Source organism: Podarcis cretensis (genome assembly GCF_951804945.1).
Source record: "Podarcis cretensis genome assembly, chromosome: 8".
NCBI classification, from domain to species: Eukaryota; Metazoa; Chordata; class Lepidosauria; order Squamata; family Lacertidae; genus Podarcis; species Podarcis cretensis.
This window is the reverse complement of record NC_137177.1, coordinates 53,345,849-53,369,197: the sequence shown is the minus strand read 5'-3', so window position 1 is coordinate 53,369,197 and position 23,349 is coordinate 53,345,849. Positions and strand designations below refer to the sequence as shown.

At 45.6% G+C, this 23,349-nt stretch overlaps 1 protein-coding gene across 5 annotated transcripts in view; it reads right to left on the bottom strand.

Annotated features, from left to right (window-relative positions):
- The window catches only part of KIAA0513, a 50,402-nt gene that overhangs the window by 5,618 nt on the left and 21,435 nt on the right, over window positions 1-23,349 (bottom strand). For 3 of the 5 annotated variants that reach the window (XM_079988885.1, XM_079988886.1, XM_079988888.1), the window contains exons 2-12: window positions 12,691-13,207; window positions 10,149-10,248; window positions 9,443-9,516; window positions 8,704-8,774; window positions 7,592-7,799; window positions 7,031-7,071; window positions 6,748-6,832; window positions 6,015-6,092; window positions 5,417-5,446; window positions 1,197-1,277; window positions 248-342 (exon numbers count right to left, since the gene is read on the bottom strand). In XM_079988885.1, coding sequence (XP_079845011.1) covers window positions 248-342; window positions 1,197-1,277; window positions 5,417-5,446; window positions 6,015-6,092; window positions 6,748-6,832; window positions 7,031-7,071; window positions 7,592-7,799; window positions 8,704-8,774; window positions 9,443-9,516; window positions 10,149-10,248; window positions 12,691-13,043 — 1,216 coding nt within the window. In that variant the 5' untranslated portion in view covers window positions 13,044-13,207. Of the gene's footprint in view, window positions 1-247; window positions 343-1,196; window positions 1,278-5,416; window positions 5,447-6,014; window positions 6,093-6,747; window positions 6,833-7,030; window positions 7,072-7,591; window positions 7,800-8,703; window positions 8,775-9,442; window positions 9,517-10,148; window positions 10,249-12,690; window positions 13,208-18,030; window positions 18,197-23,349 lie in introns of those variants that run through there. The other 2 variants (XM_079988887.1, XM_079988889.1) reach the window with 2 other exon arrangements.

Sequence of the window (23,349 nt, the reverse complement as noted above, 5' to 3'; positions counted from 1 at the left end):
TTATTTGCAAATTGATGTTTTGGGGTGACGTCTATAGCCTACTTCTGTTTTGCAAAGAATCCCTCGCATTTTGCAGCCCTTCTAGGTCACCTTCTCCCCGCAACCACCACCCTGCTCAAGTCTAAGGCAGAGCAAGTGGCCTGAACTTGGAGTTGCTCTCATTTTCTTCCACCACCACCCATTTGACCCCTGGGAGGTGATCCTTGCAGAAGGAATCCCACCAGCAATTTCACACCCATAGTCCTACCTTCATCCAGGTTGCCAATCACTGCCTGCTTCTTCAAGAAGTCGTTGCAAAGCTTCTTGTTCAGCCCAAAAGCCAACATGTTGTGAGTGAAAGTACTGCAGCAGGGAGAGGAAATGGGGTGGGGGAGAAAGGGGTATGGCCTTTTGTTAGGACACGTGCTTTGTCCACAGAAGGTCCCTATTGCAATTCCTGGCAGCATCTCCAGTTACAAAGTTCAGGTCACAGAAGGTGATGGAAAAGACTCTCTCTCTCTGAGGCCCCTGCAGAGCTGCGGCTGCCAATCAGAGACTTGATGGATAAATAGCCCGACTTTGTATGAAGCAGCTTCCTATGTGTCTGCTAAGTTTCCTTGGGCATAAGCTGCCTATTCCTTTTAAAACTGATTAAATAACAACAACAACAACAACAATAATACTGAAGCCCCCTTCATGCACACTTTGTATGCAGGTAGGGCCATCACAAGCGAAAAGCAGCTGTGGAGGTGTGCTGTCCCCCCCCCCCTTGCAAAAGCTGCATGGCTCCTTCCCTGCCTCCCCCCACCATCCAGATATCCACACATTAGGCTTGTGGTTTGTATTGCTGCTTCCTTGTTTGTATGATAGTTTTCCATGACTGCTAATTATGCTTTGAAGGTTTCTATCAATCTTGCCCTAGGAATCACGGATGAAGAGGCTGCAAATTACTGGATATAAATAAATGTAATTGATATGTTATACAAAAATCTCTCTCTCGTGCATCATGCAGTATAGATTTCTAAAGATCATCTATTGTGATCACCATTGTAATTTACATTTTTATTTTAAGCATAGTAAGTAGTAAAAGCTTTTATCATGTGTTGTTTGCTGCTCTGAACTCCTTTGGGAGGAAGGCAAACAAACAAAACAAACAAACAAACAAACAAACAAACAGAAGCTCTTTTGCAGAAGCAGGCCAGTTTCATTCTGCTTACCCCAACTGTCCAAAGGTGATATTCTCATTAAACCGCAGACTATCATCTCGCTCCTCTTGGGTCATGTGACACCATTTCTCCCTGCAAACATATGGACAGATCCTGTAACCAGGAAAATGAACACACACACACACACACACACACACACACAACCTGCCAAAACCTTAGGGATTGATGGGAGCAGGGAAGGATGCAGGAAATGTCAGTAATACGCTCTTGACGCACTCCCTGTTCCATATTGGTTAGTGTGATGAAGTGAAGGAGTGGGCCATATGCCAGATGTTGGTATGCCAGTTTTGTTATATGGGCCGCCTGTTGCCAACTTCAGATTATATATTAGAGCAGCTTTTATCACGGAAGCTGGGCCAAAGATGGAATCATTCCGAAGTTTCCATTTTGCTTATGTGCTTACATTTCTGTTTCATTTAGGTTCTTCTTCTTCCAAAGGGTTGTATGTAACATCCATCTTACTCAGTGTAGATCCACTGAAATTAATGGACATGACTAACTTAATCAATTTCAATGGGTCTATTCTTAGTAGAATGTACTTGGATACAACCTAAAATCTCCAAATGCACGCCTTTCTCTTGGTCGTTAAATCTGTGACCATCATTGCCACTCTACATCCAACCTTAGAATCTACATTCAATTTGGTCAGTATCTCCAAAGGAGGTAGGCAAACATGTAGCAAGGGATGTGAAGTGGGCGGGGGCAGAAGGTAAACATGTAAAACCTGAATGTTTTCCTAAAACCTGTTCGAACGCCACCTGTATTTCTAATAACCTGACCAAAAAATTGAGCTATCATCTAAGTTTTGCACCCTTCTTATGGGTTACTGTTCATTACAGACCTACAAGGCAGACTATCCCAACCCCATTTCACAGAGGAGGCAACTGAGGCTTTGAAAAAGCATCAAAGGCAGCAAAACAGGAGCAGAGCAAGGACTGGATTCAGAAAAAGGTAACCCAGGCTTAAATTCTGCCACACTGGTATACCATTTTCAGACAAGAATAAAATTGTTTAGAGGCAGAGAAACATGGAACAGCCACACAACACAAAACCAATTTCATTATATTCACAAAGCAAGCAATTTTGCTTAACACGGGCGCACTGTTTGGTGAACTTTCCAACAATGCAATAACAGAGGGTTCTTAACTTTGCAATCATCTGTGTTGTGTTCTGAGCCAATTTCATTATATTCACAAAGCAAGCAATTTTGCTTAACATGGGCGCACTGTTTGGTGAACTTTCCAACAATGCAATAACAGAGGGTTCTTAACTTTGCAATCATCTGCTTCCCAGCCTCTACAATGTATAGTTATCAGTAACATGCTAAGGAAGTGCTGGAGATGTACCTAGCAGCACATTTACAATGATCCATGGGTTTTTCTAACCCTTGAAACTCAGTAATATTCTAAGTCACTACTATTTCTGGTAGCAGGCAGTTCCAGAGGACTGAGAAGACAAGGCCCTGGAGTTTGTTTTATACATGTGAGTGTCTCATTTTTAGGGTATGGCCCTCCCTGCCCAGTTCAGTAAAGGCACACAGATGTCTCCTCTCCTGCCCACCATCTGCTTGCAACGCTAAATTAGTGCAATTATTTATCTTTATAGTTGGGCAGTCCTCACGGCACCTTCTCTAATCTTTTCCCTTCTGTCAATACTTTGCTTTGGAGATGCAGCAGTCAGAACTCTATGTGTCCTTAATTTATTTGCTTTTATTGTATTTATATCTCACCCTTAAGGCTGCAAAGCAGTGACTGTCTGAAGGTCACCTAGCAGGCTTCATGGCCGAGTGGGGATTTGAACCCTGGTACCCCAGGTGCTAGTCCAACACGCTAACCAATATGCCACACCGGCTCTCTTGCATGTCTCTCCCTAAATGAAAGTTTCCTGCTGGTTTGGTCCTAGTAGGTCTATTCATGCACACTTAAACCAACACGGCTCCTTAAGCTCTGGGTGCACAGCCAATGTGGGAGTTTCAAACATGGCAACCTTTCTTATGTAACTGCTGACCTTTCATTCTAGATTTCCACTTATGCATCCTTAAAAAGAATCAAGGGAATGCATGCCTCCAGGTTAATGCAAAAATTCTCACTGAACCCTATGGGGTAAGTATGTGTTAAGAGTGATCAAGAATGGGGGATGCTGAAAGTTGAGCTACATTTTCAGCAAAATCACATGGTAAACTTTTTGGGGGGTGTTGGGGGGGAAGAGTGGCATTTCTTAACACCCCCAATCAAAACATAAAAATAAAAAAGTGGTCTGGAGAAAACTAGTTCATCAAGCCTATTCTGGTCTAGAATCGCATTCTAAATGCAGGGATTCTTTTTGAGCAGGGAAGTGTTAGAAAACACCATCTCCCCCACCTGACAAGGGCGCAATGTAAGGAGGATTCTGCCACTTGATTTCACTACATATCAGCCCTCAGATGCTTGTCCTTTTAGGGAAAATAGGATGTTGGCTGAAGCCGACCATATGTCAAGAGGAGGAAAAGGGGAGGCAGGGAAATACAGGAAGAAGGAAGTCAATGGGAGGAGAAGCAGCAGCAGCAGCAAATAAAAGGAAAACAAGAGAAATTAAAAATGTGGAGTCATGCTGGATATGAAGACAGAGTGGCAGAGGGATTTCTTGGCAGGCAATTCAAGAGTGTATCCCTGAATCAGTCCTCACAGGAAACAGATGTGCCAAGGGTCAAGGTTGAGGCAAGGCAAATGCAGAGGACATTCTTTGGCTTAGCCAAGGCAAGTCTCCTAGCTGGTCATCCATTCACAGGGGTCAAGGAGTATCAGCTGACTCACAGGGGTCTTTCAGGGCACAGTGGCTTCTTTGGTTGCTCCTTCACCTTGCAATTCCCAAGATTGTTTGCCAGAGCGAGGCAGAGGTGCACAGGAGAAATCCCTGCCTGTCATCTCTCAGGCCAACAGTTCAAGGACCACTTTCAGATGACCCATTGACTGAGCATTTGTCCTAATTTGCTTGCAGGGCGTTTACATGTCTTCCTTTTAATCGTTTTTTTAAAGAGGATTTGTCATGCTAGGGCATGTCTAAGGACCCTTTGGCCTTCCAAATGTTTCTGAACTCCAACTGGCCACTCTTGCTGGGGCTGATGGGAGTCATCGTTCAGCAACATCTGGAAGGCTGTAGGTTCCCCAAAATAGGGACAGCCTGGAGGCACCCAAGAGGTCTGCATCAAGAACAAATCCAGTGGCGCTGTTCTCTGGGACCATGGCAAGTGTGTATATGCACAGTGACCATTTACCATTTGGAACAGCTGCTCCAGATGCATGTAAAGCAAACCCCCCCCCCATCTCCGTCAGGCTCTGCACAAAAAAACACCAACTGGTATGGTATGAAACGGGCAAAATTAAGCACGACAATAACAAATGAGAGAGGGGCAGAAACAACACAGAAAGCAGGTACTTAAATCCAGATGGTCAAAGAGGAATGGACAGGGAAGGAAAGAGAAGAGATTCTCAAGCAGCAGCAGCATTCCACAGAGGCATCGAAAGCAGGAGGAAATCAAAGCAAGGGGGAAGGTCAAAGTAGAACGTTTACATCTAGAACTCCTCAGAGACTGGAAGGGGCCCCTGTGTCCAAAAACTTACCACAACTGCTGACACAGAAAATAGCGAGAGAAAAACAGACTCACTTAAGCAGTTCACCGTGCCCAGAGGCTTTTCTCAAGCTGCTTTATACGGCATTGATACAGAAGCTGTGCATCATAATCAAGCAATGTATAAGATATTGGCAGCATGGCAAACTCTGGCTGGGAGACAGAACGGAGACTGATTTTTTTTTATTTTTAAAGAGACTCAAAAAGTGGTTTGTGGTAGGCTCCCACTGCTTCTGAATCGGTTCAGCATCCATATTAGATTTTGTCCTGCTGTTGCAGGCACTGAAACGAACAAGGAACACTCCTTTCAAAACTGCTTTGATGTGCTTTGAGATATACCTTGGAAAGCAGGCTTTCCCCAACCTGTGGCCCTCCAGATGTGTCTGAACTATAACTCCCAGCAAGCGCAGCAGGGATGGTCAATGGTGAAGGAGGATGAAAGCAATAGTCCAACAATATCTTGGAGGGCACCAGGTGGGGGGAAGGGTACACTAGTGGGATTTGCAGCACTGGGCTGAATACTGTGCAACCACGGTGGCAAGTTTTGGACCCAAAATGAGCCTTTGGCATAAAAAGGTAAGAAAGGAAATGCGGACAGACACACCTCGTTTCCTCTTCCTCTCCAGCATTCCCTCTGGAGTGGCAGCAGAAAGGGTCAACAGAAGGTTACATGTTAAGATCATGCAAGAAGTATGGATGGAGAGAGAGAGGAAGTGTGAAAGAATTGACCAGAAAAAGAAAAGAAAAGATTAAAGACGTCAAGAAAGAGAAAGAGAGAAATTAGTTGTTTTCAACCTCCCCAACCCAACAAAGCAACATGAGAGCAGGAAGGGGGGAAAGGGAGTACTCTGCCCTTTCCTTAAGCTCTTGCCTGGCATACTCCCCCTTGGATGTTGTTATCAAACTGCATTTGCTGGGTGGTTTCTGCTTCTCTAAAACCCTGGGGATGACTTCCAAGGGCCGGGGAGGAAAAGCTTCCTCCCTACAGAATATAAACCCAGTCCTGCATCAAATTAGCAGAACCTAAAAAGCTCCATTGGCCTGCTTGACAAGTGGGAGAACAGCAGAAAAATAAACCATTTGTGTACCAAAAAAGGCAGTCCTTTTCAGCACTATGACCTATTCTCCTCCACCCCTCGTGTCCCCCACTTCCTTTCTCCTGTGAAAAAAAAAAGAAAGAAGAAGAAGCTGCGAAGTCCTACCTAGTGGTGGGAGACCGTTTCCGCCTCTCACAGTGAACCGCGTCGAAGAAAGCCGCATTCCAAAACCTCAGGGTATGCCTAGGGAACAGGGGAGGAAATGATGTGCGTGCGTGTGTTGAGCCTGTATCAACTGCAGGGTATGTTTTTGTGAATGTGGCTAGGAAGTGGGAAGGAATGGGGTGGTTTCTGCCAGAGAGGGATGTGGCTGGGCCTGCTAGATGGCTCCCCTGCTTCAATGCCCTGCTCAGGAGTGCAGCTGGCTCAGGATAATAAGGTTATACCAGTGGTGGCTAGTGCTCACTGAGACAGGTGAGGCGGAAGGCAGGGAGGCCAACAGTAGGTGGCACCAGAGCCAGTGAAAGGCAAAGACAACTCATTCTAGTTTAGGCCCTATCCTCCTCCTCCCTGCTGGGTTCTACAACTCCTAGGGGTTGAGGTCCCTTTGCCCCCCATAAAATATTTGAGGATGCTGGCCCTCCCAAAAAAATTCATGGGCATTGCTACTCAAATGGTGTGCATGCACCGCATCTTTTGATTATGTGTGGCGGGGCTTACCCAATATTTTATTCAGTTTAGCACCCCTGACTGAGACTAACAAATGGGGGAGCTGACAGGCTGCACCAGGTTGGCTGTAAGTAAGAAGGCAGGCAGGTGGGGGTTGGCTGAGGACAGGGTGAGGTTGGTGGGGCAGTGTCCCAGTTATCCTATTGAACCAGTCTCCACTTGCTCTTACCAGATGGGCTGTTGCTTCAGGTGCATGTACAGGTAGATCTTCTCTCCTGTTTTTTCTTCCTCCTCCTCAGGACTGTAGAGGGAAACTGCAAAGGGGAGATATTTGATATTTGGGGGGGGGGGTGTCGATTTGTGCATACACATATACACAATCTTCAGATAAAGACCAGACAGTGCCTGCCAGGTATCCCAGCTCTCCAGAACCTGAAACACCTGTTTTCTATGAGCATTATAAACAGATTTTTAAACAACAACAGCATAGACCTATTATTATTGCTGCTTACCTGATTTGTGGATTCTCTCTCTTGGTTTGCCTTCATCATCCCTAGAAGCAAACACACAGGTACTATTCGGTTAAATGTAACATCATTTTTTTGGGGGGGGGGAGTTTGGAAGCACTGCAAGTAGTTTGTTCTATGAATTGCTTAGAAGTATAGTCTCACTACTACACAGATGAAGACGAGTTAGCCTGCTATGCAAGCCTTGCCCTAAAAGGGGGTGGGGTGGGTGACTTTAAATCAACCAGTTAATTAATAAAGCGGGAAAGGGCCGTAGCTCAGTGGCAGAGCATCTGCTCTGCGTGCACAAGGTCCCAGGTTCAATCCCCAGCCTCTCCAGGTAGGGCTAGGGGAGACACGCAAGCGCTGCAGGCTAAAATCCTGGACAGCCACTGCCAATCCGGCAGAAGGCAGCTTCCTATGTTCCTGGGACGACCAAGACCGATAGCGGCATATAAACAAGATTATCTTCAGTAGAGCAGAGGTGGTGGTGCTCAGGGGTACTTAAGCCAGGTCTGGTGTTGTGCTTCCACTAAAGGTGCTGTGGATGGTCTCAACTGGACTCACTCAGCTTTTTTGGGCCCTGGCCCCTTTAGCTTGCTTTCAAAGCTCCCAAAGAAGCCTTTCACGTTCTCCGTCTTCGCCGATGTATTCTTCAGGAGCCGCTCCGCAATGTCCTTCTTCTCGGCCAGCCAGCTGTTTGCGGACTTCAGGTAGGAGTCAATGCTGCCAGTGGGCTTCTCCTTGGACTCGATGGGCAGCGCTTGGGGCTTACCTACCAAAATGCAACCAGGGAGCGGGAAAGAGAAACAGAGGGAGTAAGGCAGGGGACCTGAGGCCCGCGGGTCGAATGTGGCCCTCCAGCCCTCTTGACCTGGCCCTCAGAACTCACCGCTCCCGGGCCCTGCTCCGGGCTCTCCTCAAGAGCATTTTCCTGACTGGAATGTGTTCTTGAATTGTAACAATGTCCATTGCTTGCCCAGATGGAAGACAGGTGTTTGGGTTTATGCAGAGACCTCAGACTTTTCAATGCAGCAAGGTAAGAATCATACCTGATGCTCCACCCACTTTAGCCTCTGGCCCCCCACACTTCTGGCATAGGGCCCCCTTAAGGTTGTTCATAAGTGAATGTGGCCCTTGAGCTAAAAAAAGTGGTCCCCACCCCTGACTTAAAGGACCACCACTCCTCCTAAAGATCAATGCTCAAGAGAGACTGGTTTGTTCTCTTTCTCCCACCCTAAGTTTTTGCTTTTTAACTAAAAAGCAAGATACTAGCCCTCAGTGATTAGTGTCACACTTAAAAATGGATGTCGAAAACCAGGACACATGGTTGGTAACATGGAAGCAACCAACAAGAAGCTAAAAATCATTATGCTTCCTGGCTCTCATCTATTTCTGAAACCTCATAGTAAGCCTGCAACTTATGCAGGCGTTACGTTCTGGGGTTTGTGCCCAAAGCCAAAATTGTGTGTAGTCAAAACACATTGGGTGCAATGGCGGGTCAAATGCAAAGGATCAGTTCACTATTCCGAGGTTCTCACAAACGACTCCCAGGATGCTATTCCTATAGAGATGCTTCTTGCAAGGTACTCTTGTTCCTTTGCTGAAGATGAACAAATTGCCCCAGCACATTTTCTCGCTCCATAGAGAAATTTCAGCAAGAAGGAACTGCCCCTTACCAATATGGTAATAAGTAAAGCACATGGTCATCAGGTTCTTAGCAGGGCTGAAATCATCCATCTGGTAACACCTGAAAAAAAGGAAAGAATAAAGTTGCTGAAATATGAAGAAGAAACAGAGTAACACTCAGTGGTGATTAGTGTCCATGGGGCTGAATGCAGGGAGTCCAACAGTGGGCAGAGCCAACTAATTCCAGTTTTTCCCCATTCTCTTCCATGCTGCGTTCTACAAGGGCAACACTGAGACTAAGGAGGAGGAAGCAGACTACCAGGGCCACCCCCTGGATATACTGTAAACAGGAAGGCAGCCCAATGGATGCTGGCTGAGGGCAGACGGAATTCAGTGGGGCAGTGCCCATTCTCCCTAATATTTATTCATTTCATTTATATATCACCTCTATCTTCCAAGGATCTCAAGGTGGTGTACATAGACCAGCCTTCGCTGCCAGCACTGAAGAACAGCCATGCATGGCTTTTTTGGAGAGCTGCATGGATCACATGTGCAATTCATCTCCAGTTGCCCAAGTGGTGCAGTGGTTAAAGCAACCATCACCACCATGATGCCCTCCAGATGTTTTGAGCTAAACCTCTCATCAGCCCCACCCAACTGTCCAAGATGGCCTGCGGGGAGAGGTGGAGGAAGGAAGAATCCCACCCGCCAGCTGGATTCAGTTCCCCACCCCCTGCTGTAAAGGCTGAAGACCCTGTAGCCTCCATGCCGACGCCTGCTGTTACTCACTCAAAGAGGACCACAGCAAAGGACTGCACCAGTCGATAGAAAGTCTGCTCCGAGACACACTTGGAATTGCAGCGCTGTGAGGAAACAGGGAAAGCCAACAGTGTTAAGACTGGGTACAGATGTACCTAGAAACAGATGTAGGGCTGCCGTTCTACCTTTTTTTGGCTACGGAGGAAACAGCTCTGCTCCTCTGTTGTTGCACATACAGCCCCTGGATCAACAGCCGTCTCCAGCCTAAGCTTTAAGGCAGGCCATCTGCTTTGCTTTCCATTTTTTCTTCCCTCTGAGTGCTTGTCATGGTTCGAAAGCTGTTCTCAGAAGCTGGCCAATCAGCCTGGTGGCACAGCCTTGCTCTGAGAAGGGAGGAGGTAGCTTTGCTACTGATATAAGGTCTAGCCAATCAGGAAGCTGTGCAAATCCGGCTTCTGTTTGACCTGGAAAAAGTTTCACCCTATGCAGGGTTTTTAAAATGATGGTATGCAGAGGTGAGCAGATGAGACTCTTCCATGTAGGAATACAGCAATGCAATAAAGCAAAAGGTGACTCTGAAATGGCCTGGAATGCCCTGTGCATTCCACTAGGAATAGGGCCCACTATTTTGAATGTGTGAACAGGTGTCAAGAGGCACACGCAAGCACAAAAAGCAAAGGGCCTCAAGAGCGCACAATCCACACCAGCCAGAGTTGCGTCCTGAACATCTCCTTACCTGAGCGCTCACGTATCTGGCAAACCATTCCCTGCCTTTTGCATTCTCCCCACTGCAGAGTTCTCCGAACTTGGCTTTCTCCTCTTGGTCAAATTCCTCTCTGGAATCACAAAGATACAAAATAAAGCAAGTTGGCACTAAGTGTGATGCAGAGGGCTGAGACTATAAGCTGGCAAGTCCCCAAAGCAAATCTCACTGCAGGCAAGAATTGTCAGGGGGCCCTGGGCAAATCCTTGCCTGCTCTCAAGTGTCACCACTCTGCAATGTAGTGATAATAGTAATAAGCACAAAAACTAGGTGTTGTACTATAAGCCTTGACCAATGAGCTTACTTTCCAATTTAGGAGCTTAGTGTCATTACTAGCCTACCTTGCAAGGTTGTCACAAGGAATACAGAAATATTTCATTTTTCACTTTCATTTTACTTTCATTTAAAAGCGCAATAGTTTCTACCTGGAGATGCTAGGGATTCAAGGAGGGATATTGTGTATGCAAAAAAGATGCTTAGGTGTGCCTCACAATGATGGCAAATCAACATGCACAAGAAAAAGGACCGTTGAATTCTTTATGCTTGCAAATCTGCTATTGTCCCTCACTCTTGATTGGGTTTGCGGCTGCCTATGAAATCCATCCTCCACACAAATTTTATCTGATTTTGTATGTGCAGAGCATCACTGTCCTTTTTTCTTTTCTTTTTTTTTTGCTGTTGCCGTTTGCTCTTTTTCTTCTGGTTTCTCCTTTATGTTATGACTTGCAACAAAACTGGGAGAAACACAGCAGTTTCTTGTTGAATTGTGGTTTTGCTTTCAGTCACCAGGTGGCATTAAACTCGTTTGGCTCAATGTACTAAATGGAGGGGGAGGCAGAACTTTAAAGGAGGAAGAAAAAAGTACATAATGAAAAGTGAACTTGGGGTAGGGGAAATAAATTCAAGTAAACTGCTTCAGCTCTTACCAGTCCGAAAGGGCACCAATATTCTTTATCAGGAGCCAACAGGGAATTAACACATGTCAATAAATCATCCTTTTGAGCAGGATTAGGGGACCCCTCAAAGTTTCCCTAGGCCACACGACTTCTCCCCTCACTGGCTCTGCTTTGCACCTTCCCTGAGTGTTTTTGCTAGGCTGGATTTTGTCCTTGAACGCTGCTGATGCCTCTTGCTTCCATGGATGGCGGGTAGGGAGGGGTGCATGAATTTGTGCAGAGACTAACTTAGTACACAAAAGTGACTTTGACATTCATTGCCCTGCCCACTTTTCCCCTCCAGTCATGCCCGCCACTGGCACGCAACCCCCCAGAAGATTGCATAGAAGGGAATATGACCCTTGGGTTGAAAAGGGTTATACACCCCCCCCAAGTTTGTTTATTTATTTTTATTAAACGTGTAGCAAGACTAACAAAGAATTTGAGGTTTTTGATTTTGAGCATTGCCATTCTTCTCTTTTTGCATGCGGGGGCAGACCACCTCACCAAGCGGTAACTGTGAACGGAAATTATGCAAGCTGCCAATGTCAGTTTTGCACAAGAACATTCCTTCTGGGGTCTGATCCCCAAACTGGCCACGCAGCAGAGCAGGGAGGGAGCAAATGGAAAGGCACTTCCCCCCAGTGTTGACATTCAAATCGTTTTAATTTGGGCCATGGTGAGTCACGGCAGATTTGCTAAATTGCTTAAATTAAGTGGAATTGTTTAAAAGCACACACACACACAGAGTCAACATCAGCTGCAGCAGCTGAAGCCTCCACTCTGCATCTGGGTGATGCAGCCCCAAAGTCCCCAGGCAGCAATTGTTAAGTCGAGAGAGAAGCATGACTCAGTGGGAGAGATGTGTCACAGCCAGCCAACATTTCTTTTCAACGGGAACACAGAGGGGGAAGGGGGCTTGCTGCACCCCGGGGGGGGGGGTGAAGGATCCAGCAGCAAGCTGTCTTCCCCCTCTTTCTGCAAAGCCAATGCAAAGAAAGAAATTCAGGTTCCTGGCCTCACTACAAAACATTTGCCCACCAGCACCCTCTGGGGTGCATTGGCTTGTACCGTGAGTTAGTCCTACACAGAGGAGAGCCATTAAAAAATAAGAGACACAACTAACATTGATTGATTGATTGATTGATTGATTGATTGATTGAAGTAGGTCTACTGCGACTGGATATAATACTGGCTGTTTATTTCCATCTTACAATTTGGAAACTGGTGTCATTGTAGAAAAACCTGGTACTTTAGCCAGCAAATGAAGTCTTTGAGGGGGTGAATCTGGGGAAATTGGGAATGGTTGCCTAGATTACATTTAAGGTTGCTCTGGATTGGTCTGAGTAATGTAATGCCAGCTCAAAGAAGCTCTACGGCAGCCTTCCCCAACATGGTGCCCTCAAGATGTTTTGGACTGCAGTTCCCAGCATCCCTGAACAATGGTCACGCTGGCTGGGGCTGATGGGAGTTGCAGTGTAAAAAAAGAACTGGGAACCTCCTGCAGGGAGAGAGTTGGCCAACGATCCCACAACCCCAGCATGCACCTGCTCACAGCATCTTGCTGCTCAAACACTCACCCTCCCGTGAAGATCTTCTCCACGTATTGCCTGATGAACTCCCGTTGCTCTGCTGTCACTTCGTCCTTGGCGGACTCTGTGCTCTGGTTAGATGAGTAGGACTCCGAGGAGGAGCGGCGGTGGTTGTTCCAGCTGTGATGGGTGGGCGAGTCCGTTGTGTCATTCTCGCTGTCGGCAGATTCCGTCGCATCGCTCTCTTCTGCCACTGCGGCCGTGTCGCCCACCAGGTGATCCAGCAGCCCGTTGCCATTGGTGGAGGGAGGAGCGGCAGGGACGGATTCGGAGGTGTCGGTGGTGGAAGGTTCGGAGTCAAAGTCAATGAGGTTCCCCACAGGGACATCCATGGCCTCCATGGCTCAAGGGGCCTAATACCATGGATTGGGTGCGGAGGGTGTGGCTCAATTTCCCTATCAGGAAAATGTGAAGGCCATTGGGAGATGAGCAGAAAAATACGGAGCCTGTGATTGGTCCACTTCCAACCAAAGCCTACTCCTTATCCTAGGCTCTTTCAAGGCATCTGAAAAAAGCAAACAGAGCAACTCATTATCAATAATTATTAAACTCTGCTTATCAACAATAGTCTCAGCAGCAAGAGCCACACGTTGTAATTGCACAGCAAAATTTGGCAACCCCTGCCACGTATTTTGACTTACTATTCCAGACAAGGACTTCCAAGGCGGCCCAGGGAAAGAATGAATAGGGCATTTGGCCACTTGGTGAACACTTAAATTATGAGTTAAGTTTAATGCAGATTGAAACTTCCCTCCCAGGGCTGGCAAATGTCATTTGTTTAATGCAATTAAGTATGGAGACAGAACGAACTTTTATGGAGTGCTTAGGAGCAAAGCAGCCTCTTTAAAACAGTCTCTCTTGATTAGAATCCATTGAACCACTTATAGGCATATGCTTTTTTAAAAAAAGGAGGGGGATGACTGCAGTTATACAGAAATACTTTTTTTGTTTTTTGTTTCTGAAGGCACGCATCCAAGATTGCGTTGCACTTACTAAAACAGCATTTCCCCGCATAAGCTGCAGTCTGAGCTTGCAAAAGCTTTCCCATCTCCCCAGACCCAATAGTCTTGATCAATAGGCTCCTGAGTAGATCCCATTTCCTAAACCATGTAAAATTTTGCAAGCTTTAAAGTCCTGCACATGCTTTCCTTTGTCAAAAATTCTGAAGGCCAAGCTTTGCAGCAATTCAAGGCCTGAGACCATTTTTGCGTGGAGCTCTGCGTGCTTAAAAATGCAGAGGTTCTGAGTCAAGGTCAAAACACTAGAGTTGGGGTGGTCATCCTCTGGCCCAAGGCCCAGCAGGGTTTACAACTTAGCCCATGAGTCCTTTTTCTTAAAACCATGCCCACCTCTGAATCAGCCGATGCCACTCCAATGGGCATGTGGGTGGCATTCAATTCTGCACTGGCTCTGCACAGTTCCCTATAGCAGGTTAAATCCCCCCCATTAGCTAATGTTTAAGGGTTTGTGTGATTTTAAGGTTAATTCCTGCTCAGTTTTGCAGGATTCAGAGCAAATTCCTTCCTGACGAGGAAGGGCTTTTGCAAGCTTAAAAAAGGGCTTTTCCTCTGTTTCAGCAAGCAGTCTAGGACTCAAAGTGCCAAATCACCTGACGCCCTTGTGACACCAGGTGAATGACATGTGAGCAACCCTACCCTCCTGTCAAATTTGGCCCCTGAGGCCCATCCTAATAAGGAACTGCTCCACGGAGCCAAAATGTCCCCCATCCCAACACCACTACCTCATGCTGGCTCTATAGAGACACTAAAATGCCATATTATTTTCATCAAATGACTAGAAGATGCAAAAATGAAACCGTCTTACTTCATAAATCCTGTTTCAAGTTGTCCTTCATAGCTGCTCCCCCTCCTCCCCTTGCAAACTGCACTTCGTTAATTAGGGTGCAACTGAATCAGTTCAGTGCTTATAAGAAGGTTTAAAGAATGAGTCTGCAAGACTGCAGGAGAAGTGCCAAGTTTAGTTTCAGGATCTAAGAAAGACAAAGTTCTGCTCTGGATGCATCCAAATTGTAGCGCAGTGAGCCTTCTGTCTTTCAGCACTCAGGCCACATAGCTGAGAGGAGTTCTTGGTGGCTCCTCCAGCAGATTGGCCAGACCTTAAGCTTCAACACCTTGAGCTAAGAGTTGACAGGTTGGACTGTACTTTAGATGGAGTCAACTTTATTCCTATACTAAGGGGGGGGGGAGGGAGAGAGAGAGAGACTTATTACTTGGACTTTGTTATGCTTGAAACAAACACTGCCAAACAAAAATAAATACTGCAGGAGCTGTCCAGAGTGCTGTTAAGGCTCTCCACTTCTCCAATTATTTTAATATACTCTGGCTTTCCACTCTTGTGCCAAGGATCTTAGAGAAGATGTGGAGAACTAGGGGCAGAACAAAGAGACGAGTGTGTACATTTGTGGGAGGGAGTGTTGAAATCTATGGCTTTTGCATAGCAAGAATGCAGCCTATTTTAGTTTATTTTTACATTTACATCCCACCTTTGCTCCAAGGAGCTCAAGGCGGCATACATGGTTCTCCTCCATCTCCATTTCATCCTCTCAACAACCCTGTGAGGTAGGCTAGGCCGAGAGACTGATTGGCCCAAGGCACATTTCACTGCTGAATGGGGATCTGAGCCCTGGTCACCCAGTTCCTAGTCTAACACACTAACTACTACACCGCACTGGCAGAGGTAAGTATCACACCCATTACTCTGCTCATATATACCTCAGGGCCCTGCCCACCCCTGGCATATGCCCCCACTCCCCCAAAAGGAAGCCCCCAAGGGAATGTGTCCCTCTCCATCCCTGTTCTATTGGCTCAGCAGCAATCCTGGCCCACACCCATTGCAAAACCAACCCCCTGTATGCCTGCTCTCCCAAACTGCATCAGCTGATCCCAAGACTTCAAACAACAGCGAGATGTTTCCACATTTTTCCAACAAATGGTCTGATTTATTTTATTTCACAAAATTTATATGCATATAATTTTTTTTGTAATCAAATTAATTATAAAAAGGATAAAACAAAGAAATTATACGTAAAAACAAATTAAAAACAACTATTTTAAACATGCAAAAGTAATTAAAACAAACAATAAGCTAAGAACTTGATTAAAACACATGTAAACATCTTACATATCTGGACAGACTTGCCTAAATGCAGGCACTGAAAAGTAGTGAAATAGTAGTGAAATAGTGAAGATGCCTGCCTGATATCAATAGGCAGGGAGTTCCAAAGTGTAGGTACAGCCACATTAAAACATTGGTTTTTTTAACAAATGAGGAACAAGTATTATGTGGCATTGTGCTAGTTCTGCAGATCAAAGAGGTTCAGGTGAGAATATCTATGGGGTTAGATGACCTGGCAGGTGAGTCTTAAAATGTATCTTATACCTAAGGTAGCAAAGCAATTTATAACGAAATCCAGAGTCACACATTTCTTCATTACAGCAACAGCAGCTTTCCAAAATGGTAACCGGAAGACAGCTTTGAGCAGCTGAAATAATTAAAACAGGCGGCCCCCTCTGTAATCAGCTAATTGGCTGCACATCTGGGGTTAAGGACACAAAGCAGAACCAAGACTGACACCGAATTAGCCCAGATAGTTAAGGAAAATACCAGCTGAAGCTCTGGATGTTTTCCAGGAAAGGGCTGAAGCTGGAGTCACCCCCATTAGTAGTACACCTGATCAATGCCTGCAAGGAAGCTGCATCTTCTTAACAGAGCAATAAGAACCTGCCACCCACGCCAGAGTTTCTTAAAATCAAACACAATGTGAAAAAACCGCAATGGCTCCAACCACTACCAGTTTCTGTACTAAGGATTTGAAAACTTGCTGACCCAGCTGCAGGGTTCCAGAGTGATCAGCCATGGCATTAAGCATGACGCTAAACCAACAGAAACACAATCTTTATGGAGACATCAAGGGATTAGTAAAGGAATTCAATAAACCTTTTTAAACCAGGACTTAAAACACAAAAATTCCTCCTCTCAAGTCTAAATTCTGCAATCTGCAGAAAAAATATTCAAATTAACAAGCAAGCATGTTTTGCATAATTTATTTTGCAGATCATTAGGCCGTGGCAGCTGCCTCCTTCCTCCCCCTTGCAAGATTCCAGCAAATTTTGCTCATACACTTTGAAGCTGGATTCTGCAGCCTTAAGAACTAAATACTTGATTTGCTTTTGTGCACGGGGTGTTAAAATAAAGGCTGTACATCTCTGAATGATGAATTCAGGGGTCCAGTTCAGAATACCATTTTTCACAGGATAACCCCAAAATGAATACAGCTTTGTCAATGTCGCATGACAGCCTCACCAGTTTGCCAAAAATATGCATGTCAGAGGGAAAGGGATGTGCTAGAACCTTTGCTCCTGATGAGTTACCTTTCTACGTGCAGGAAATATTTATTTATGGAGATCAGCATTCAACCAAATGCGATTCTGCCTGCAGTCTGAAGTCGCATGGTCCAAACACAACCATTCATATATTGCCTGTGAGACCCAAAAGCTACACCACGCTTACTTACCGTCTGCCTCACTTCTTCTCCCCTCTACAGTAAAATCAATAAAAGTATAGGAAGAGCCTACTGGATCAGGCCAATGGGCTCATCTGGTCCAGCATCCTGATCTCATAATGGCCAGCCAGTATGTAGGCACTAAATTTTCCTTGTAAATTTTGGACTTGTACCATAGTCACTCCCTTGGTCGCCTGTAGCGAATCAAAACTGCTTGTAGATGAGGAAGCTTTACAGAAATGGGTGGTCCTTGTTTTACTTAGCCCCACAATGACTCACACAGGCATGCATGAGAAGGCAGGCCAGCAACTCTTAGTCTTTACGTACAGTGGCCTTCCCCACCCTGCAGTGCTGGCGGGTTGATAGGAGCTGTATCTCAAAACCCCTGGAGGGTGCCAGGTTGGAAAGGCGGCTTCTTTTTTGGGTAGAATGTTTCATAATAAAACGCCACTGTTCAACTTCAACAAACCCTGTAGGGTGTTACATGCATACACCTGTCTCATATGAGAAAGAAAACAAAGCGGGGACACTGTGAAATAACTACATCATTGAATGCACGTTTAAAGCTTTAACTGTCTGTGACACAGCCTCTCCCTGTGTGAGCGGCTGGAGGCCTGACATAGCATAGCACCTGTTTATATAGAAAATGCTTGTGTTCAGTTTGGCCTGTAACAACCTTTCCGTGTTGCATTAGATTCTTGGAAAGACCCACATCCCTAACTTTGCTGGTCCCATAAGGGGCAGAACAAGATTTGAGTTCAGTGAATGACCAAGATTAGAGATAACACCAAAAAGGTTTTTCCAACCTGCAGAGCTGGCTGGGGCTGATGGGAGTTCCCAAGTTCAGAACTCCTGGAGGGTCCAAGGTTGGGAAGCGTTCTTTAGAGGCTCCCCATCTCGGTCCCTGGCTTGTGCAGTGACTCTTGTATCGATTCTCCTGGCTGCAGGATTTTTCCTCTCTCTTTCTCCACTTCCCAGCTTTGTTAAACCTTGAGTTACAGAAGACCCTGCTGCAAGGAGGGAAGGCAACAGGGCAGAAAAGAGTGAGATGGGACTCTGTATCACAAGCACAACAGCTGCAATTTAAGCTGTCTCTCTTCCTTCACAACCTGTATTTAAATGGGTCTTTTCTCCCATCCTCTTTCCCCAAGATGGCAACTTCAAAAAGAATGCCAGGCATCCTAAGCAGAATGAATGGCCTCCGTTCAGCTCAGGCTGTGCGCGCAATGTGCATAATTATGCTGTCAAAAACCCGGAAGCACATTTGTGCCCTACATGGCGATAAAAAGGGAGCCCAAGCTAACCGACTGGTGCATGCAGGCAGAAGTGGGAACCTCAATGGTGGAAGATTCAGGACTGCTAACAGAAAGTACACAGTTGCATGGTAAAAGCATGGAATTTGCTCCCATTAGAGGTAGTGATGTCCACCAACTTGGATGACTTTAAAAGAGAATTAGAATAATTCATGGAGGAGGAGGAGGAGGATTTCAGTGGCTACTGGCATGATGGCTATGTTCTATCTCCGTTGTTGAAAGCAGCTGCTGGGAATCACAAGAATGCTGTTGCACAACTGAGTCCTATGAGAACAGGATGCTGGACTGGATGGGGCTTTGACCTGATCCAGCTGCCAGACTCTTCTTATGTTCTTAGCATTCTTCAGAATGAGCTGGCTGATTGGCTGACAGTGGACAGAGGGACCCCTGCAAGAGAAAGTGTCCCCAAATAATCCTTGCTATGACTTTATCCACCCTGTTACACCCTGCTAAGTTCATGGGGGAGACAGGACTTTGCCCTGGAAAGCTTCTAACTTTAAACTTCTCACGTTCACAGCTCTGTCATCACCAGATGCTCAATATAGGCGGGTGCCAAATGAAAGCTGAAACACTGCAGGATGAAGAGCAGCTTTCAGAATGATCTAATCCAAAAGGGTGGCTGATATGCCCAAGTCGGAAATGTACATAATGTGCAGCTGAGAGGCTTGGATTTGGGTCTTGCCTCTCCAACAGGCCAATTTACTCACTATGGCTGCTTACACACCATGTATTTCACATTCTCTACCCCACCCCTAGAATCCAGTGAACTGTAGTTTTAAGGGTGCTGGGAATTGTAGCTCCATGAAGGGCAAACTATAATTCCCATGACTCTGGGTGGGTTTGGGGAATGTGCCTTAAACATATGGTGTGTGCACAACCTATGACTCAAAGACAGGGAATCCGTAGCTCTGAAGATGTTATTGGACTGCAGCTCCCATCGTTCCTGACCATCACCCATGCTGGCCAAGGTATGATGAGAGTTGTAGTCCAACAACATCTGGGAAGATCACAGATCCTTAATGTCAGCCCAGGAGGGAAATGGAGAAAAAGCATTTGTTTCCAGAATCCAGGAGTGAAAAGCAAGATCTGATTTCCACAAGGCCTAACAAGCCTGCACTTCACCGTCTCTTAGATATATGGAGAAGTGCCCAAAGACCCAAACTATTCCCTTCCTAACACCCACCCTTCCCTTCTACCTATTTTTTTGCTGCTCACCAGTGGTTTTGCCGCAGGTGCTCCTGCTCCTGTGGCACTTGCAGCTGCTTGCTGTAAAAAGAGCAAGCCTGCTTTAAGAACCAAAAATTATTCCCTCCCAAGTCAACTGCAATATATTATTTTCCCAGCTGGGCTCCGGCCTCTCACCTCCCTCCACTTGGCAGGCCCCATATTACCACCAGCACCCTCCCTTTCTCTGTGATGTGTCCTCATTACATATAATTGCACCCCTTCCTGTGGAACGAGGGGCCGAGCAGCAGCAGCACTGCAAAGACTCAACACAGCAGCTGCTAGCTCCAGGGAACCTGTTATTTGCTTCTGACAGGATGTGAGCCCTCCTTCAACTTGAAAAGCCATGAAGATGAATCCAGCAATTTCAGCAGGTGATGAACCAAGCATCTTGAAATGGCACTTTCTCCCACAGCCCTAAGAAGCACCCCATGCAAAACACTTGCACCCTGAAACTCCATTCACTCGTACAACCAGTGTGTTTTTGATTAAGTGGTATTAATAGCTTTCGTTGCATCTCCCAAAAAGAAACAAAAACAAATATATTCAAACGATAATACAGTCAGCATGCTTGACTGAACAGGGCGTGGAGGAAAAGGAGAATGAAGTGCAATTAAGACACACCCGTCAAGGAATTTCAGTTCCTAAAAAACCCCAAAATAACATCCAAGCCCCCCACAATTCTCCAGAAAACACAGGCCATCTCAAAGACCCTGGAAAGTGAACCAGCCAGTTGAAATTAATCCCCGCACCATGAATTATGGTGGCAAAATAGACAATAAACTCAAATAAAAACACAGTAAGTATTTGCAAAGAAGGTAAAAGTGAGGGTGATATATAATACAGAAGAACTGGGGAAGAAAGAAAGGGAAGAATAATAAAAGGGTAAATAAAACCTGAAGCAGATTTGGGAGAAGAAGTTCACACAAATTCTGTACATCATCAGTGGAATACATTAGTTTGCATAAAACACTTTCATTTGGTCTATAATCCCAGAACTTTAGATACGAAGGTGCTGATAAGGAATGCAAGAGTTACTGAGGCACAATTTCTTCAACTGGCAAAAACAGGACGAAGCCTGTGAAGGAGACCTCTGCATACAGAGCACTGCAAGTATTGCAGAAAGCTAGTCATCTTCCATTTAATCAGCTTTCCATAATAACTGCAGGCACAGCCGCCTTGCGCATCTCTGAAATCTCCAACACCTACGAAAGGCAGCAGGAATGAAATTCACACAGCCTGAAGGCCAAGACATGTGTCCTGAATTAAGCACCCCTTGCAGCTTTACGAGAACTTAAAAAGCACAGCACAAACCTCCCGTTATCTTGCACAACAGCCCTACGCAGTAAAGACCGACAAGATTACCTGCTCATCCACTTGCTGTCAGAAAAAGAAAGACTCAGAAGATGTGTGTTCATGCACACACACAAATAAAAGTCACTTGAACTCCAGCTGAGACAAGGAAGGAGGGAAAGAGGAGGAGAATTTCAGTGCAGCTCGCTGAGAAACTCAACCATCACCATCCATTTGTCGCTGGAGTGTGCCGCACATCGCAGTCCTTGTGCACCTTATTGCCAAGGGAGCCACACGCACACCCACACACGCCCTCCCCAGTCCCAATAGGTCAGCTGTTTCCCCCGCCTCTTATGATCTCCAATGAGCCAGCAGTGCATGGCCAATGGACTGCCTGGGGATGGCAGGAGACAGTGCTCAGCCTCTCTTTAGTGGCAAGATCAATGCTCAGGGGTTTCTCCCAACCACTACCTCCACAACCTTTTTTTTTTTTTTTTTTTTTTTTGCAGGAGATGCTTTACAGCAGTTCCTCTGAATGCACTAAGTTGTGTTGCCGGCAAATACATCTCTATCTTCCTTTGGAGCAGTTTGCAAGAGTCTCCAGGCAGTTTGCTCCCGCGCAGATCAATGGAGCGAGGCAGATGCATTGCTAACTCTAAAATAAGCCAGTGGGTGAGCTGCCTTTCCTGGCATTTGGCTCCACGGCCCATTTCTGCCACATGACTCTAAAACATAAAAGGGCTATCCTCAAGAGGCAAGTCTTTTTATGGTGAAGGGAAAGGGGGAGTAATATAAACACTTGTGTTCCTGCAATACAGTGAACAAATTCATATATGGGAGACCTTGACCAGTCTTCATTGTGGCCAAGGACTCAACATGTGAGGTTGGGCAAGTCTCAGCCTCAGTTTCCCATCTGCAAAATGGATGAATCGGTCCAATTTCAAATCCTCACAGTTTTTCATTTTTCACAGTCTTAGGTTAAACCCATCACATTTCCACATCAATTTGCAATTTTTCTGGGGAGGGCAGGGGGTAGTCCTAAAAAAATATATGCCAGCATTTTAGTGTTCATTTGTTCTAATAACTGTCAGGGGTCCTTTACCTCTACCCTTTTAAGACATTTGTATATGCAATTTTTCCTAATAGGCACAATATTGCAAGTAATTTCCACTAATACAGTACAATACATTTTTGTACAGTATTTTAAAATATATATATATCATATTCTATTCAGACTTTCCCCATAAACACACATTTCTTTACACACTTGTTTGGCTGGAAAACGGCATGCACTGCAAAATTTGGAGAAATGCAATGTTTGAAAGACAGGTGCCTTTCGGTTCACGTATTATTGTTAGAAATGCAAATTAGGTAGACTTAGCAAAATGTGAACTAAACTGAATTTCTCCCTATTCCCTAGAGAATAGTGGCCTACCATACAGGAAGGTTATGAGCTGAACATGAGAAATACAGGGTGAGTCTTTTAAAAGAGGCCCCGTGAAACATGTGTACTCTGTATCCACGGGGCCTCTTTTAAAGGACTCACCCTGTATTAATGTGTACGCCAGAACATATGACCACATGTGCAATACTGAAATGCCAGCCAAGACAGAAAGCACGCCTACCCTTAGGGGTTTAGTGATTTCTGTCCTGTCCTGTCTTTGCTGCAACCAGTGGTGTTTCCATTCCGCTACAGTTCAGCTTCTGCCAAAACCTATGTGATTCACTTTGCTATCTGCTACGGTTGAAATGAAAGTAGTTAATTACGTAATTAGTTACAACTTAATTTCATGAAAGTGAAACGTCCAAACAATGCAGAAAATATTGCTTATGGAGCACTAATCAAATCAGCAGTAGGGATAGCTGGGACAGCAAACTGGCAGCTGGGATAGCTTGGTCAGTAGAGCATGAGACTCCTAATCTCAGGGTCATGGGTTGGAGCCTCACGCTGGGCAAAGGATTCCTGCATTGCAAGGGGTTGGACTAGATGAGCATTGTGGTCCCTTCCAATTCTACCATTCTATGAAATACCACTCATATTCGCTTGCAAGATTGCCATTCCTGACCTTTAATGAACATGAAAACTTCAGCAATGTCTGCTAACATTTCCGTTTCTGATGGAATATTCTGACATTCCTAGCACCTTACACAATTGCTTAGGGAACAAGGAGGGCAACTATTGGATTCTCTGCTCTGCAAGACTTATGTGAGGTTTTTCTGAATTGAAGTCTCCACCTTGGATGCCTTTATAGGAAGCTGATCCAATTGCTGGAAAACCACCACCTGGGGGGGGGC